The following is a 16,396-nucleotide window of genomic DNA, read 5'->3' as shown; positions in this document are numbered from 1 at the left end:
GACCTGGTGTTGAGAATCCAGGGTACTGCCAGCCCAGGCCTACTTCAGCTCTAGGCATCATGCTACATGCAGCATGCTACAAAACTCCCAGTCTGTGCCCACTCCAGCTCCAGCCAGCCAGCCAAAGTCACCAGGCACATGCAGTCTACACATGGATGGTTCCTATACAACACCATTCCTTCAAGACGGGGATAGATTGCTGTTTCAACTAATTCATAGAAACATACACAGAAAATGAAACAACATGAGAAGACAGAGGAATATGGTTTCAATGAGAGGAATATTTGTTTAAATGAAAACAAAACCACAGAAAGAACTAAATGAAATGAAGATAAGAAACCTATTTCATAAAGAGTTCAAAGAATGGTCAAAAAGATGCCCACCAGGCTGCAGAAAAGAGTGAATAAATCAAGTGAGTTTCAAGAAAGGGATAAAAACATTCAAAAGAACCAACCAGAGTTGAAGAATAGAATAACTGAAATGAAAAATACACTAGAGGAAAACAATAACAGATATAGGGAAACAATAAGAGATTCAGTGATCTGGAAGACAGGGTAACAAAAAGTACCCAAGCTGAACAGCAAAAAGAGAAAAGAATTAAAAAAAATTTTTTTTTAATGTTTATTTTTAAGAGACAGAGTACAAGTGGGGGAGGCGCAGAGAGAAAGAGAGAGCAAGCAAGCGAGCAGGCAGGAGAGGGGCAGAGAGAGTTACAGAATCTGAAGCAAGTTCCAGGCTCGGAGAAGTCAGCACAGAGCCCACGCAGGGCTTGAACTCACGAACCGCAAGATCGTGACCTGAGCCGAATTTGGCGCTTAATTGACTGAGCCACCCAGGCGCCACAAGAGAACAAAATTCTTAAAAATGAGGAAATCTTAAGAGAATTCTGGGACAATATCAAACATACGAACATTTGCAGTGTAGTAATCCCAGAAAGAGAAGAGAAAGGGGCAGAAAATTTATTTGAATAAATAATAGCTGAAAACTTCCTTGACCTGGGTAAGAAAACAGAGAAGTAGGCCCAGGAAGCAGAGAGAGAATCCCAAATAAGATAAACCCAAAAAGGTCCACATCAAACCCCTAATAATTAAAACATCAAAAACTAAAGTTTGAGACTTTCAAATATAACAAGAGAAAAACAACTAGTTACATACAAGGAAAACCCCATAAGGCTATCTATCACCTGATTTTTCAGCAGAAACTTTGCAGGCCAGAGGGAGTGGCATGATATATTCAAAGCACTAAAAGGAAACAAAAAATACAACCAAAAATACTATATCCGGCAAGGTTATCATTCACAATTGAAGGAAAGATAGAGTCTCCCAAACAAAAATTAAAGGAGTTCATCACCACTAACCTTACAAGAAAAGTTAAAGGGACTTCTTTAAGTGGAAAAGGTCATAACTAGAAGAAAATTATAAAAGGATATAATTTCACTAATAAAAGCAAACATATAGTAAAGGTAGTCAATCATTCACTTACAAAGCTAGTATGAAGGTTAAACATCAAAAGTGGTAAAATCAATTATATGTAAAAAAAAAAAGTAGTTAAGGAAGTCACAAAATAAAAAGGTGAAAAATGTGATATCATATACATAAAACGTGAAGGGGGAAAGAGTAAAAATGTCATGCTTCTAAAATGTGTTCAAGCTTAAGCAGCCATCAACTTATCATAGACTGCTATATACTTAGGATGTTGTATATGAATTTCATAACCACAAACCAAAAGCCTGTAACAGATACACAAATATAAAGACAAAGGAGAACATTAAAGAAAGTCATCACAAGGGAAGAGATCAAGAGAAGAAGAAAGGAATAGAGAACAATAAAAACAACCAGAAAACAATGAAGAAAATTATAGTTAGTACATACCTATCAATAATTACTTCAAATGTAAATGGACTAAATGCTCCAGGTAAGACACAGCGTGACAAAACGCATATAAAAAAAACAAAAAACAAAAAAACAAAAAAAACCCCTCCAAATGCTGCCTACAAGAAACTCACTTCATACCTAAAGACACAAACTGAAAGTAAAGGGATAGAAAAAGATATTCACACAAATGAGGTGGGAAAAAAAAAGCTAGGGTAGAAATACTTATATCAGACAAAATAGACTTTAAACAAGGACTGTAACAAGAGACAAAGAAGGGCATTATGTAATGATAAAGTGATTAATACAACAAAAGTATATAACAATTGTAAATATCTGTGCACCTAATATAGGAGTACCTATATATATAAAAGAATATGAACAGACACAAAGGCAGAAATTGACAGTTATATGATCATAGTAGGGAACTTTAACAACACCGCACTTACATCAATGGATAGATCATCCAGACAGAAAATCAACACAGAGACTGGCTTTGAATTATGCATTAGACCATATGAACTTAACAGATATATACAGAACACTCCATCCCCAAACAGCAGAATATACATTCTTTTCAAGTGCATATGGAACATTCTCTAGGATTGATCATGTTAGGCCACTAAACAAGTCTCAATAAATTTAAGAAGACTGAAATAAAATCAAGCATCTTTTCTGAACACAAGAATGTGAAACTAGAAATCATTACAAAAAAAAAAGGAAAAAATACAAATGTGGAGATTTGAAAACATGTTACTAAACAACCAATAAGTCATAAATCAAATAGGAAATCAAAACCAAGAGATAAATAAAAATGGAAACACCATGGTTCAAAATTTTGGGGATGTATCAAAAGTAGTTCTAAGAGGGAAGTTTATAATGATATAGGTCTGCCTTGAGAAACAAGAAAAATCTCAAACAATCTAACCTTACACCTAAAGGAACCAGAGAAGAAAGGAAATCCTATCAGAACAGAAATAAATGAAACAGAAGAAAAAAAAAAAAATCAGTGAAACTAACAGTGAGTCCTCCGAAAAGATACACAAAATTAATAAACCTGTAGCCAGATTCATCAAGAAAAAAAGGGAGAGGACTCAATAAAATCAGAAATGACAGAGAAATAACAAGCTTCATTACAAAAATACAATGAATTATAAGAGGCTGCTATGAGAAATTATATGCCAACAAATTGGACAACCTAGAATAAATTCATAGAAAAACATACAATCTTCCAAGATTGAATCAGAAAGAAAAAAAAAATCTGAACAGGCTGATAACTAGTAACAAAATTCAGTTGGTAATCAAAAAGCTCTGGGGCACCTGGGTAGCTCAGTTGCTTAAGCATCTTGACTCTTGATTTTGGCTCAGGTCATAATCTTGAGGTTTTGAGAGTTCGAACCCCACATCAGGGCTCTGTGCTGACAGTGCAGAGCCTGCCTGGGATTCTCTCTTTCCCTCTCTCTCTGCCCCTCCGCTGTTCATGCTTACTCTCTCTCTCTTAAATTTAATAAATAAACTTTTTAAAAAAATTATTTAAAAGGGGCGCCTGGGTGGCTCAGTCGGTTAAGCATCCGACTTCGGCTCAGGTCATGATCTCGCGGTCTGTGAGTTCGAGCCCCGCGTCAGGGTCTGTGCTGAATGCTCAGAGCCTGGAGCCTGTTTCAGATTCTGTGTCTCCCTCTCTCTCTGACCCTCCCCCATTCATGCTCTGTCTCTCTCTGTCTCAAAAATAAATAAACGTTAAAAAAAATAAAAAAAAATTAAAAAAAAATAAATAATTATTTAAAAAACCACAACTATTAAGACTACACCAAAATAAAAAACTTTTGCACAGCAGAAGAACCATCAACAAAATGAAAAGACAACCTACTGTATGGGAGAAGATTTCTTTTTTTTTTTTTTTTTTGTAATTGACATATCTGACAAGGAGTTAATATGCAATATATATAAAGAACTCCTACAACTCTACACCAAACCCACAAATAATCAAATTAAAAAACGGGCAGATGATCTGAATAGACATTTTTCCAAAAAAGACATATAGATGTCCAACAGACACATGAAAAGGTGCTCAACATCACTAATCATCAGGGAAATGCAAATCAAAACCACAATGAGATATTTATTACCTTACACATATATAAATGGCTAGAATCAAAAAGACACGAACAAGTGTTGGCAAGGATGTGGAGAAAAAGAATCCCTCATTCACTGTTGGTAGGAATGTAAGATGGTGCAACCACTGTGGAAAGCACTATGCAGGTTCCTCAAAAATTAAAAACAGAAATACCATATGATTCAGTAATTCCACTACTGGGTATTTGCTCAAAGAAAACAAAAACATGAATTCAAAAAATATATGCACCCCTATGTTTACTGCAGTATTATTTTATAATAGCCAAGATATGGAAGCAACCCAACTGTTCATTGACAGATGAATGGATAAAGAGGTGGTTTATATAAACAATTGAATACTACTCAGCCATAAAGAAGAATGTAGTCTTGCCCTTTGCAACAACATGAATGGAACTAGAAGGTATTAGGCTAAGTGAAATAAGTCAGACAGAGAGAGACAATCACCATATGATTTCACTTACATGTGGAACCTAAAAAACAAATGAATGAGCAAAACACCAGACCCTTAAATACAAAGAAGAAACTGATGGTTGCCAGAGGACAGTAGGGCGATGAGTGAAATAAAGGGAATTAAGAGGTACAAACTTCCAGTGATAAAATAAGTCATGGAAACAAAAAGTACAGCATAAGAATATAGCCAATAATATTGTGATAATATTGTTTGGTGAGAGATGGTGAGTATGCTGATTGTGATGAGCACTGAGTAATGTATAAAGCTGTTGAATCATTATGTTATACACCTGAAACTAATATAACATTGTATGTTAATCATACTTCAATAACCAAAAAACAATCTGATTAAAAAATGGGCAGAGGACCTGAACTCGCATTTTTTTTTAAAGACAACACACAGATGGCCAACAGACATATAAAAAGATCCTCAAAATCAATAATCACCAAGGAAATGCAAATCAAAACCACAAGGAGATCACTTCACACCCCTCAGAATGGCTAGTTTCAAAAACACAAGAAATAAAAGTGTTGGCAAGGAAGTGAAGAAAAAGGAACTCTCCTGCACTGTTGGTGGGAATGTAAATTGGTGCAGGCATTGTGGAAAACAGTATGCAGGTTCTTCAAAAATTAAAAATAGAAACACTATACCATCTAGTAATTCTGCTACCTGATATTTAGCTGCAGAAAATGAAAACACTAATTTGAAAAGATATATGCACCTCTATGTTTACTGCAGCAATATTTACAACAGCCAAGGTATGGAAGCAACCCAAGTATTCATCAATGGATGAATGTATAAAGAATATGTAGGGGCACCTGAGTGGCTCAGTCGGTTAAGCATCCAATTTCAGCTCAGGTCATGATCTCACGGTTTGTGAGTTCCAGCCCCGCGCCAGGCTCTGTGCTAACCGCTCAGAGCCTGGAGCCAGCTTCGGATTCTGTGTCTCCCCCTCTCTGTCTCTGTCCCTCCTCTGCTCACACTCCATTTCTCTCTCTCTCAAAAATAAATAACACTAAAAAGTTATAAAAAAATGAACATGCAGAATATCATTCAGTAATTTAATATTACTCCTCTATAAAAAAGAATGAGACCTTGCCCTTTGCAACACGGATGGGCCTAAAGAATATTATGCTATGTGAAATACATCAAAGAGTGATGAATACAGTATGATTTCACTTATACGTGAAATCGAAAAAATAAATGAAGGAACAAACAAAACCGGAAAGAGACCCATATACAGAGAACTTACGGTTGCCAGAAGGAAGGAGGGTGGGGGGATGGGCACAATGGACAAAGGGTAATAGTAGGTACAAGATTCCACCTATGGAATGAATAAGTCTCTGGGATAAAAGGTACAGCGAGGAATAGAGTCAACGGTACTGTGATAGCATTGTATGGTGACAGATAGCAGCCACACTTGTGGTGAGCATAGCGTAATGAATAGAGTTGTCAAATCACTGTTCTACACCTGAAACTAATGTAACATTGTGTGTCAATTATACTTCAATTAAATTTAAAAAATTGTGGGTAGATTTATTACTTCATTATGAAATGGGGAAACAGTGGCTCAGCAAAGTTTAAATGGCTTTGGCTTGCAGGAGGGGGTAGGGAGGGGTGGTGGTGGAGAATACCAAGGTAAGTGGTAGAGCCAGAATTTAAACCTTGGTTTTTAACCCTAGTTATTACATCTATTGTATGAATTAAATAAACTACTAAAGCACCCTGTACATTTTTGTAAAGTGATTTAAACTGTTTAGTAAATAATGTTTTATTTGTCAATTAGAGCAAATTATATGTGGATTTTCTCACTACACAAAAAATCTGAAATGTCTCAGTGATTAAATTATTCACGTTTATAGAAAGAAAACAGTAGTGTATTCCTTGATGTACTTTAATCGTTGAATAGGAAACACTTATCCTAAGCGCTGTGACATAACAAATAAGTTTCCATGGGTAGGACATTCATTGGCTGAGCCTATTTTGCTTGATTAGATACTACTGTTTCTCTCTCCAGCAACTCCTCTGAAGGTCAATTTCAAGCAGCAGGTAATAAGTTACCACTGAAATGCAAAACAAACTTTCCGGAAGCACAAAAAGTTGTTTTATTTTTTAAGGTATAATAAGCGTTAATTCCCCAAGTGAAGTGGATAACAAGATGAGACGGGTGTAATCTTCCGCAAGTACTTTGGCTTCTTCACCACCTCTTCGAGAAAACCAAGAGATGAGCGAGAGAAGCCGAATCCTGAGAAGACGCGCTTTCCCCTAGCGAACCAGCACCCCTGCTCCCCGCCGCCCCGCTTCCCTAGGTCAGTTACGGCGACCTCCGAGCTCTAAAGAGAGCTTTGGGCCTCGGGGGTCTGAGGGCCGGAAACTGGCTGAAGACCGGCCGCCCCACAAACTCGGGTAGCGTTTCAGAGACGCGTCTCTAAGGAGACGGGGTGTCCGTAACTCGCGCCGGCTACTTCAGGCTCCTACTCCTCGGCTGGGCCCTTCTCTTCCCACAACCTCTGCCGCCAAGGCCAACAGGAAAACTGGAACCTCTTTGTCACCTGTCCAGCAGGCCTTTTATAAACTCCTTCAAGCACCCGCCTTTCCTAACCAGTCCTTTTCAGGTTCCCCTCGAGTCTTGGCGGCTAATGAGGAGCTTTTTCTTTACCTCTCCTAAGTCGGCCTCTCGGGAGAGGAAGATGGGCGACGGGTCTCGCTGGCGTCCCGCCGCTCCTCTGCCCAAAGCGCGCTCCTCCCCTTCTCACTCCCTTCTTCCCCTCCCTCCGGCTCCGCTCCTGCGTGGGGAGAGGAGCTGGAACTGAGAGCCGTGGAGGACACGCATGCGCGCCGCGGGTGGAGCCGCTGGGCAAAGAACCGGAAACTTAAGAGACAAAGTTCGGAGCCCCGCCCCCCGCCGCGCTGCCCCGCCGTCAGACCCCGCGGACCCTCTACCGGACCGATTCCCGCAACGGCGAATCTGCCCGGCTCTCGCGAGCGCCATGTCGGGTTCCTCCAGCGTCGCCGCTATGAAGAAAGTGGTTCAACAGCTCCGGCTGGAAGCCGGGCTCAACCGCGTGAAGGTGTGCGGGGGCGGGCGGGCGGACGAGGGGGAGGGGAGGGCGGCGGCGGATGGGATCGGGCGGCCGAGGTGGCTGGGGCGAGCGGCATTTTCGTCCCGCTCCTGTTTCCTCTGGGGAGGACGCGCGCTCGGCGGCGGCGACCCGATCCGGGAGGGCCAGCTTTAGAGAAGTAGCGGCGCGGATCGGCGCTGTTGTTCGGGGGTCGGTTAGTGCGCCTTTCCGCGCCAGGACTTTCCAAGGCAGGCTGGCCCCGGGGCTGAACCACGGCTTTCCGCATTCCGGTGGCCCTTCTCTCTCCCTCCCTCCGCCGTGACTCCGCGGCTGGCTTGGGCAACAGCTGCTCCTCCGAGCGCCGTCCGCACCCTTCTAGTCCTTAGTTTACCAGACTCCACCCTTTATTTTCACTGGACAGAGTTTTACCTGGCTTTTAATTCAGAACAGAACCTATTTGCATGTCGGAACGTTCCCAAACCCACTCCTTGCCAGCTCCTCTTATCCACCGAACACAGACTTGAAAACGAATTTTTGCAAACGCAAACTGTGAGTTAAAGAAGCATGTTTGTTTTCGAAACGTCCCCGGTGCCTTAAGGTTACCACTGGTGTGTTGTGTACAACCTCATACAAAGCGTGCATTTCATACTTAGTTGGCAGTTTACTGTGTCTGACCTTGGAAATATCTATTGGTTTGCATACCTTAGTGATCAGAGTGGACCATTCTTACTTGTTTTGCCGTCTAGTTAATACTGACCTTGTCTTGGGGCATTTACCTTGCGGGGAGAAACCTTTGTGTGTGTTGGCAGGACAACCTGACATTCAAGTGCTGTTCCAAGTTTCTCCTGATTTTTAAAATCCTAAATGGATTGGCTTCTTTCTGATGCAGGTCATCTTACAAGTGAAACACTTCTTGTAATTAAAAAAAGAAACAAGAATATAAATCATGCCCTCTGTTGAAAGAAGCAGCCAGTTTTCAAGATGACTTGATTGTGTACTCATCTGGCTAAGTGTTTACTTCTCCCTGAAATGTTTTATGGAGTAAGATAGCCTCCCATTTACCTACTTCCTTAAATAGAAATGTCAGGGACCTGGCTTACTCAGTTGTGGTCACCTCAGGAGGGAAGGGAAATTCCCATCAGTTTGGTGTGGGATTCCCCGCCCTGTCCTTTAAGTGCTGTAGACTACATTGCTGTTTGGAATCCATTTCTCTCATCTCCAGCTTCTTAACTCATCCCAGTGATTTATGGTCAGTCTCGGTTGGATTTAACTCTGAAACTTGAAACCCTATGTTTCTTAACCAACCATTACATTATCACACATGTGCGCCTTTATCACAGGTTAGAGTGGCCCAGGAAAGAAAAAAAATGGGAGTGGGATGCAAAAAAAAAAAAGCTGGCTGAAAGTAGTAAGTGTTCACTGGGGGTACTTAGTTCCTTGTCTCGAAAGAAAATGAGATGAAGGCCTCAGATTAAAGTACTCTGAGGGTTTTACTATGAAAACCCCGGCCACTCCAGTGACTCTTCCAGGTGATGCCTGCCTCTTGGACATAATTCTTCAGGAGGCTTCTGTTCTGGAGCATTAAAGTCACCACAAGTGGCTTTGGTTTTAGAGTTATTTCATCTCATACTAGGGATGTAGCAAGGAGGGGAGGGCGTTCCACCTTGGGACTTTAAATGAACTTTTCTTTAACTCTGTTTTAAAGTGTGGTTGGTTTGATTTTATTTTGTGCACCTATTTTATCCATGACTCTGTGCTAGATGCTTTTTTTGGTGATATTTTAAACTAGCACGAGTTTACTGTTAGACCTTTATGTTTAACCACAGTCTAACCACAGTTGATAGAAATTTTCACAAATGCTTGACAAACTATACCATATGTAGGGTGACCATGCATTGTATTGCCAACCAGGGCACTTTGGAGAGTGAAAGAGGGCACTAATAATTATGCCAGGATTATAATAAGGTTTCAGTCTCCTGGATGGTGATTATTACTGTGCTTTGGGGGCTAGCAGCTTGTTTGAGTTTAGAGCCTTTGTCTCAGTTCACCCACTGCTTGGAATTCTCACTGATGGTTGTTTCCCACTGATAGTTACTTGGCTGGATCTCGTCATTGAGATGTCAGTTTAAATGTCACCTCCTCAGAGACACTTTTCCTTAGGTCAAGATCTAACCACTCTATTTCTGGATAGCTCCTTGTCTGTATTTTCTCCTGAACTGTCACCTCCATAACAGGAACCTGGCTATTCTTATGTATTCTCAGTGCCTAGAAGTATATTTGGCACATAGTGGTGCTTGAGAAGTTTGTGAAAGGGAATTAATTAAGTTGGAAGCCTGCCTACACTTTAGGCAGAAAGTTGTCAGATACTTACTTTATCCTTACTGCTAGTTAATGTGAATGAAACCAAGTTTTAAGATTGTGTAAAATGATACCTTGCACTCCCCACTTTAGCTACACCTTCTCTTGGTGGGTAAGCAGGGTGGCCACTTGTAGCACTTGCTAACAGGTATTTACATATTACTTTACACAGTTGCTAACCTGTGGATAAACTGTTGTATAAGTGGATAAAATGCTGTATAATGTACAAACATTTCAAGGCTTGAGATTCATCTTGGGATGATGTATCCTTTTACCAGGTAAATGTCTGGGTTACAGCAGTAATCTGCAGGATTTCTTAGAGTATTTGTGATGCTTTCACCTCCCTTTCAAAATGCCCAACTGAACTGGACACCTGCTCTCACCCTTCTTGGGGATAGTTAAAACTGAAAATAAAATGATTGTTTTTCCCATCTTCCTAAACCTCAAGACTTAGGATCTTGTATTCATTTGGAGCATCTTTTATTCATGTTCTACATGAACCGTTTAGTTCACTGTTCTGGTATTCTGTATCACCTAATCAGAATATATACAAATCGTAGGTGTTTAAGTGATACCTAATTCCTTAAGTGCTGTTTGAGTGGCATTGCATACATATATGAAAATTAAATCACATTTAAGCAAATACACTGCTGCTTAAAGGCAGGCTGCTTGGTGAAGTGGCTAAAATAATTCAGTGTTTGCTATCGGCTTTTCAGTTACATGACACTGAACTGTCCAGTTTTGTAACATGAAACAGCAGATGGTACATAATGCCAAAACAATGAACTGAGTGGTTCAGATTTAGAACATGATGTTCATTTTCTCAGTAATATATATGCTTTCAAGACAGTTAACACCTTTTGTTTGCATCTTGTGTACTGCTTTTAGTAAAAAACAAGATGTTGAGTAACCTGAAGGTTGAGTACCTCTGAAGTTTAATAAACTACCCAGATGGGTTTTTCTTTGCAGATGTACTAAATCATTTGATGATTTTAATAAGCAAGCAAAAGAAAGCATACTATAAACTAGTCCACTGTATGTGCAGTGTTTTGAGTATGATGAGCTCAGTATGACTCTTTATATGTCTTCTTTTGAGTTAAGAGAAGTGTTTATTGCGGGTATTTCAAAGATTTGAGAAAACCTCCCTGAAAACATTCTCACCTCCTCCCACTACCCCCTCCTTTTGTCTTGTACAGGTTTCCCAGGCAGCTGCAGATTTGAAACAATTCTGTCTGCAGAATGCTCAACACGATCCCCTGCTGACTGGAGTATCCTCAAGTACAAATCCCTTCAGACCCCAGAAAGTCTGTTCCTTTTTGTAGTAAAACGAATCTTTGGTAAGTTTCTTTAATATTTAGTTTTTTTTTTTGTTTTTTTTTTTTTTAAACTGCAGTGTTTATGGGGACAACCTTGAATACGTGTACTACCAATTGATTTGGATTCTGATGTCATTTCTCTAATAGAAACCAGCTGTAGCACAGCATAGCAGAGAATTAATTGGGAATTGGGAATGCAAGAGAAATTCAGGATATAGTTGAATAGACTGACATGGTGTGGACATTTGTAGTGGGGGATAACAGGTTTTACTCTTTATTCTTAGGTAAAGATACAACAAGAGAGAAATGAAGTGTATGAGAGTTCATGGTGGCAGGCAGTGGATTTGATTTCAGATTTCAGGATGGGCTGGTTTAAAGCATGTATCCATATGTTAATCTGTAGCTTCCATTTCAAGTGTCAGTGTGTGCAAAATTGTATAATGTTAATCCAAGAGAGATTTGACCAAAAAAACATGCTGTGGATAATTTAATATGTAATCCAAGGGTGCTGCTACCTTTTATAAATTCACAGTACTTAAGTCAGAGGGTGTACTCATATTGACCTATGAGAAGCAACCAAACTAATGGTGTTAAAAAAAAAAAAAGACTATGGCACACACCCTTTACAAACATTCTAACTCCTCAAAGTTCAGGAAGCCAGCTTCTTAAAATACCATGTTACATAGTTGGTGCCCTCCCTAATTAAAGCTTTGTGGATTTGGGAGTATCCAGGAAGTCAGCATGTTTCCAGTAAATACAATGATTGGTAAAGATTTTGAAACACCAGAACCACCTTTGAGTAACAGGTTTTCCATAAGGAAGTAGCTTTTTTTAACAGCCTAACATGTTTGTATTTAATAGTTAATAGTTCTTTGCTTCAGCAATATTAATTCTTCATGGCAGTTTTTGGGTATTTCATATTTTTATGGCTTATTAAAGATTCTTTTTAAACCTCTGTTCCCCATTGTATTCACTTTATAAAGTGGTTTATTTTCATTTGATATAAAATACTGTTAAGAAATGTGGCTTCTTACCTGGCTGTTAACAGTTTCATTTTGTAGGAGTCTGCAGATAAGTGTTTAAATGACTTGCTCAAAATTATAATATAGCTAGGATAAGAACCCAGATTTCAAAGTAAAATAACAGCTACTAATCCTGGCAGTTTAATAAAACAGGTTTATGGATATGATTTTAAACACCTTGGGCCAAGAAAAGGATGTTTGGATGTAAACGTATTTCTTCTCAAACTTGAATGTATCTGCAAATTACCTTGTTAAAATGCAAATTCAAATTCAGTAGGTCTGAATTCTAAGGGCTGAAGGATTTTTTTTTTTTTCTTTTTAATGTTTATTTTTGAGAGTAACTGCACACAAGTGAGGGAGGGCAGAGAGAGAGGGAGACAGAATCCAAAGCAGGCTCCAGGCTCTGAGCCGTCTGCATAGAGCCTGACACAGGGCTTGAATTCATGAACCATGACGTTGGATGCCCAACCAACTGAGCCACCCAGGCATAGGGCTGAAGTATTTCTTACAGATGCCCAGATTATACCAATGGTGGTGGTCCTGGGCCCACACTGAATGGCCGGGATACATAGATTCTATATTTGAGTCTTTATATTTACATCTTTTAAAAATATATAGTTTAAAGAAAGACAGCATAGATAACTTAGCAATAGGTCAGAATACAAGGAAAATACAAAGACCATGATCAGCGGACCTAGAGACAATCATTATTAATCTAGATTTCCTTTTAAGAGGGAAAAAAATTTATATGCTGGTTTACAGACAGTGAGTATGTACAGTTTTTATTCTGCTTTTAAAAAACCTTTATGGATGCCTGGGTGGCTCGGTTGGTTAAGCATCTGACTTCGGCGGCTCAGGTCATGATCTCACGGCTTGTGAGTTTGAGCCCCACTCTGTGCTGACAGCTTAGAGCCTGGAACCTGTTTCGGATTCTATGTCTGTCTGTCTGTCTCTCTCTCTCTCTCTGCCCCTCCCCCTCTCATGCTCTCTCTCTTTCTCTCAAAAATAAAAATTAAAAAAAACCCTTGAACTTTATTTCATTAAAAATTCTTTGTAGGGGCGCCTGGGTGGCTCAGTCGGTTAAGCGGCCGACTTCGGCTCGGGTCATGATCTCGCGGTCCGTGAGTTCGAGCCCCGCGTCGGGCTCTGTGCTGACAGCTCAGAGCCTGGAGCCTGTTTCCGATTCTGTGTCTCCCTCTCTCTGACCCTCCCCCGTTCATGCTCTGTCTCTCTCTGTCTCAAAAATAAATAAACGTTAAAAAAAAAAAAAATTAAAAAAAAAAATTCTTTGTAAATGAAATTTTTAGTGGCTGTATTATACATCATTAATACAGCTTAAACATCATTAAATATTGCTACACTGAGGCAAATATCTTGGTACTCCTATGTATAGTTTACCTGTTTTCTTTAAGATAAATTTCTAGAAGTAAGATTATTCAGTAAGGAATGACATTTAAAATTTAGTAACACTTGCTAACTGGGAACAAACTTTCCACATGGAGCTCAAGAGTGCTTTCTCTTGAGCCCTTGCCAAACAGACCTCAGCCTATTTGCTGTTTTCTACTGATCTAGTTTTTTCTAGTTTTTCTACTGATCTAGTAATTCAAATGTTAACTAGTTTTTTCACCATTCTGTTTAAACCCCTTGAACATTCTCGTTCTAAGACAATAGAAATTTCCAAATAAGTATAGAGAACCATGTATCTACCATCCTGAATTAAATAGTTTACCTTACTAATTTTATTTTTTTTTAATTTTTTTTAACATTTATTTATTTTTGAGACAGAGAGACAGAGCATGAATGGGGGAGGGGCAGAGAGAGAGGGAGACACAGAATCAGAAGCAGGCTCCAGGCTCTGAGTGGTCAGCACAGAGCCCGACGCGGGGCTCGAACTCACGGACCGTGAGATGGTGACCTGAGCTGAAGTCGGACACTTAACCGACTGAGCCACCCAGGTGCCCCGTTACTAATTTTCAAAAAGAAATAAAAGACACTTTTTCTACCTTTCTGTATAGGTAACTTACTCTGAAGTGGGTATACCCATGTTTTTACTTTTTACTACGTTTCTTGTGTTTTGTAGTTTTAAAACATAGTTACTGTTTTTTAAGGACCAACTATTGTGTTTGAGATTTGTGTTGATCCTTGTAGATCGTTTTACCTGCTCTCTATCTCTAGTATTCAACGTGTGTATAAACCTCGGTTTGTTTATCCATTCCCCAGCCGAGTTACATTTAGGCTATTCCTAGTTCTTCCCTCTTTAAACACCACGATAGTCAACATCCATGTATGTTTCACTTTATGTATAGGTTTATCTAGGTAAATGTTAAGTGGGGTGTCTGTCCAGTTGAATGGGGGCCCCCACATGTGAGGCAGTGATCGGGTGGAAGTTGATGGTGAGGGAGGTGAAAGAATTTACCCAAAACAGAACAAAGGAGATAGAAATTTATCGCATACACCGTAAGGGACCGGGAAGGCAGGACAGCAGAAAGGCTTGTGCCATGAGGCAGTGGGAATGGAATACACCTTAGGGGGAGCTTTGGGCAGGACAGCAAAGGAGAGGCTTTCTGCAGTGAGGAAGCAGGTAGGGGCTGTTTTTAAAGGGAGAACATGAGGCGGTATGGCGATGTATGGAATCTTCCTTTTGGTAACTGTGCCTAGTTGTAAGTAGCCCATTGGTTAGTTAGGGCCTAAGGATATTTTAATGTGGATCGCCTGATGGGCCTATGTGTATTCAGGCAGGGGATCCATGTGGGCACTTTTTACATTCCATGGCTCAAGCCTGTTTGCCTAAAAGTGTCCTCTACAGTAAATACAAGTGGGATTGCATCTTCTACCTTAGTAGAATTTATCAAACTGCTCTCCTCAATGCTATTGCTTATTTTCTAGGGATATTCAGATTTTTCTGAATTTAAGAGATTTTTATGTTAACTTTTAAAAATTAGGATATAGAGTATATTTGGCAGTGATCTTGGCAAGTTAATCTATAAGTCTGTTTTTTATAAACCATGGGTGATTTGTACTTCAGAGTGGTTGTGAAAATTAAGAGAAAATTCTATTTTATACACCACAGAGATCTATTTCTCATTTTTTCCCTTGAAACCCTGTGATATGTCTACTTCCTAAAAGGCTTGGTTTAATTGAAAGCACTGTATAAGCTAACATGCAAATGAATGCCCTCAAAGTAATAGAAGATGTATTACTTTTCAGAAAAAACTGTTGTGTTTTGGTCCTTTCCTCTAATCCACTCTTTTCTTTTCCATTTCAGGTTTTCTAAACCATTTTTCATGAACCAGTGCATATTCAAAGGAGAACTAAATTTGGAGCCTGTATGAAAGCTTATCCCTATAACACGTGCCATACTATATAAACTTCTACTTTTGTCAGTCCTTAACATCTACCTCTCTGAATTTTCATAAATTTCTATTTCACAAGGGTAATTATTTTATATACACTGGCAGCCACATACAATAAAATACTTAGTGTAAAAGTTTTTTGGTTAATTACTGGTATTGAATATACTATTAATTTGTTTTGAACACATAAGATAATGGCAATTTCTCAATGTCATTAATTTACGTTTCAGGGCTTGTTCTACAGCTCATCTCACATAACTGTATACCATACATATGAAAGACTGTTAGAGAATTAAAGATAAGTTGCAAACTTTTTTCTTTCAAGGTCAGGAGGAGGCTGCTAATACTAGTTTCTACACATGAGTTATTTGCAGGATTAACTTTGTTTTAATAAAAGTATTTAATAAGAAATACTAAAAAACTCCCTTGTGTAGGGTATTACCATTACACCTAAAAATTAATTACTTAATAGACTGCTCTCCTAATAAGGACAGTAGAGAAAAGACATGGGAATACTAGAAGATGTCAAAAACTTCAGAGTTTTACACAATTCTTGAGTGGAATATTACAGTACAATGTAATGAGGTACAAAGTACCAAGAAAAATGGAACTGAAGATTAGCTTCAGTAATTTGCAATTTTGCCTTAAGTCCTTGGTAAACCATTTTGCTTTAAAAATTTGCCATTCTGAAAGGCTTAAAGAAATATTAAAATATCCCAGAAACCTGGCCTCCAAAGATGTGCCAGATCCAAGTTTATTCTGGTAGAAAGCCCCTGGGTTACACAGTATCTACCAAGGACTGTATTTTTTCTCTAGACCGAATGTTC

The 16,396-nt window shown here is 39.2% G+C and overlaps 2 protein-coding genes across 2 annotated transcripts in view; one reads left to right on the top strand and one right to left on the bottom strand.

The window, feature by feature from the left end:
* The window catches only part of SPATA1 (spermatogenesis associated 1), a 52,475-nt gene extending 45,269 nt beyond the window's left edge, over window positions 1-7,206 (bottom strand). Inside the window, 1 exon segment of the mRNA XM_042997682.1 lies at window positions 7,118-7,206. The gene's annotated coding sequence lies outside the window, so the exon portion shown is untranslated.
* Window positions 7,207-7,289: 83 nt separating this feature from the next.
* On the top strand, window positions 7,290-15,613 carry GNG5 (G protein subunit gamma 5). Its single transcript, XM_042997687.1, has 3 exons — window positions 7,290-7,529; window positions 11,075-11,215; window positions 15,482-15,613. The coding sequence occupies exons 1-2, from the start codon at window positions 7,290-7,292 to the stop codon at window positions 11,198-11,200; spliced, it is 366 nt and encodes a 121-aa protein (XP_042853621.1). The 3' UTR covers window positions 11,201-11,215; window positions 15,482-15,613.
* Window positions 15,614-16,396: the final 783 nt, after the last annotated feature.

Source organism: Panthera tigris, chromosome C1 (assembly GCF_018350195.1).
Source record: "Panthera tigris isolate Pti1 chromosome C1, P.tigris_Pti1_mat1.1, whole genome shotgun sequence".
Taxonomy (NCBI): domain Eukaryota; kingdom Metazoa; phylum Chordata; class Mammalia; order Carnivora; family Felidae; genus Panthera; species Panthera tigris.
This window is presented reverse-complemented; position numbering and strand designations above follow the sequence as displayed.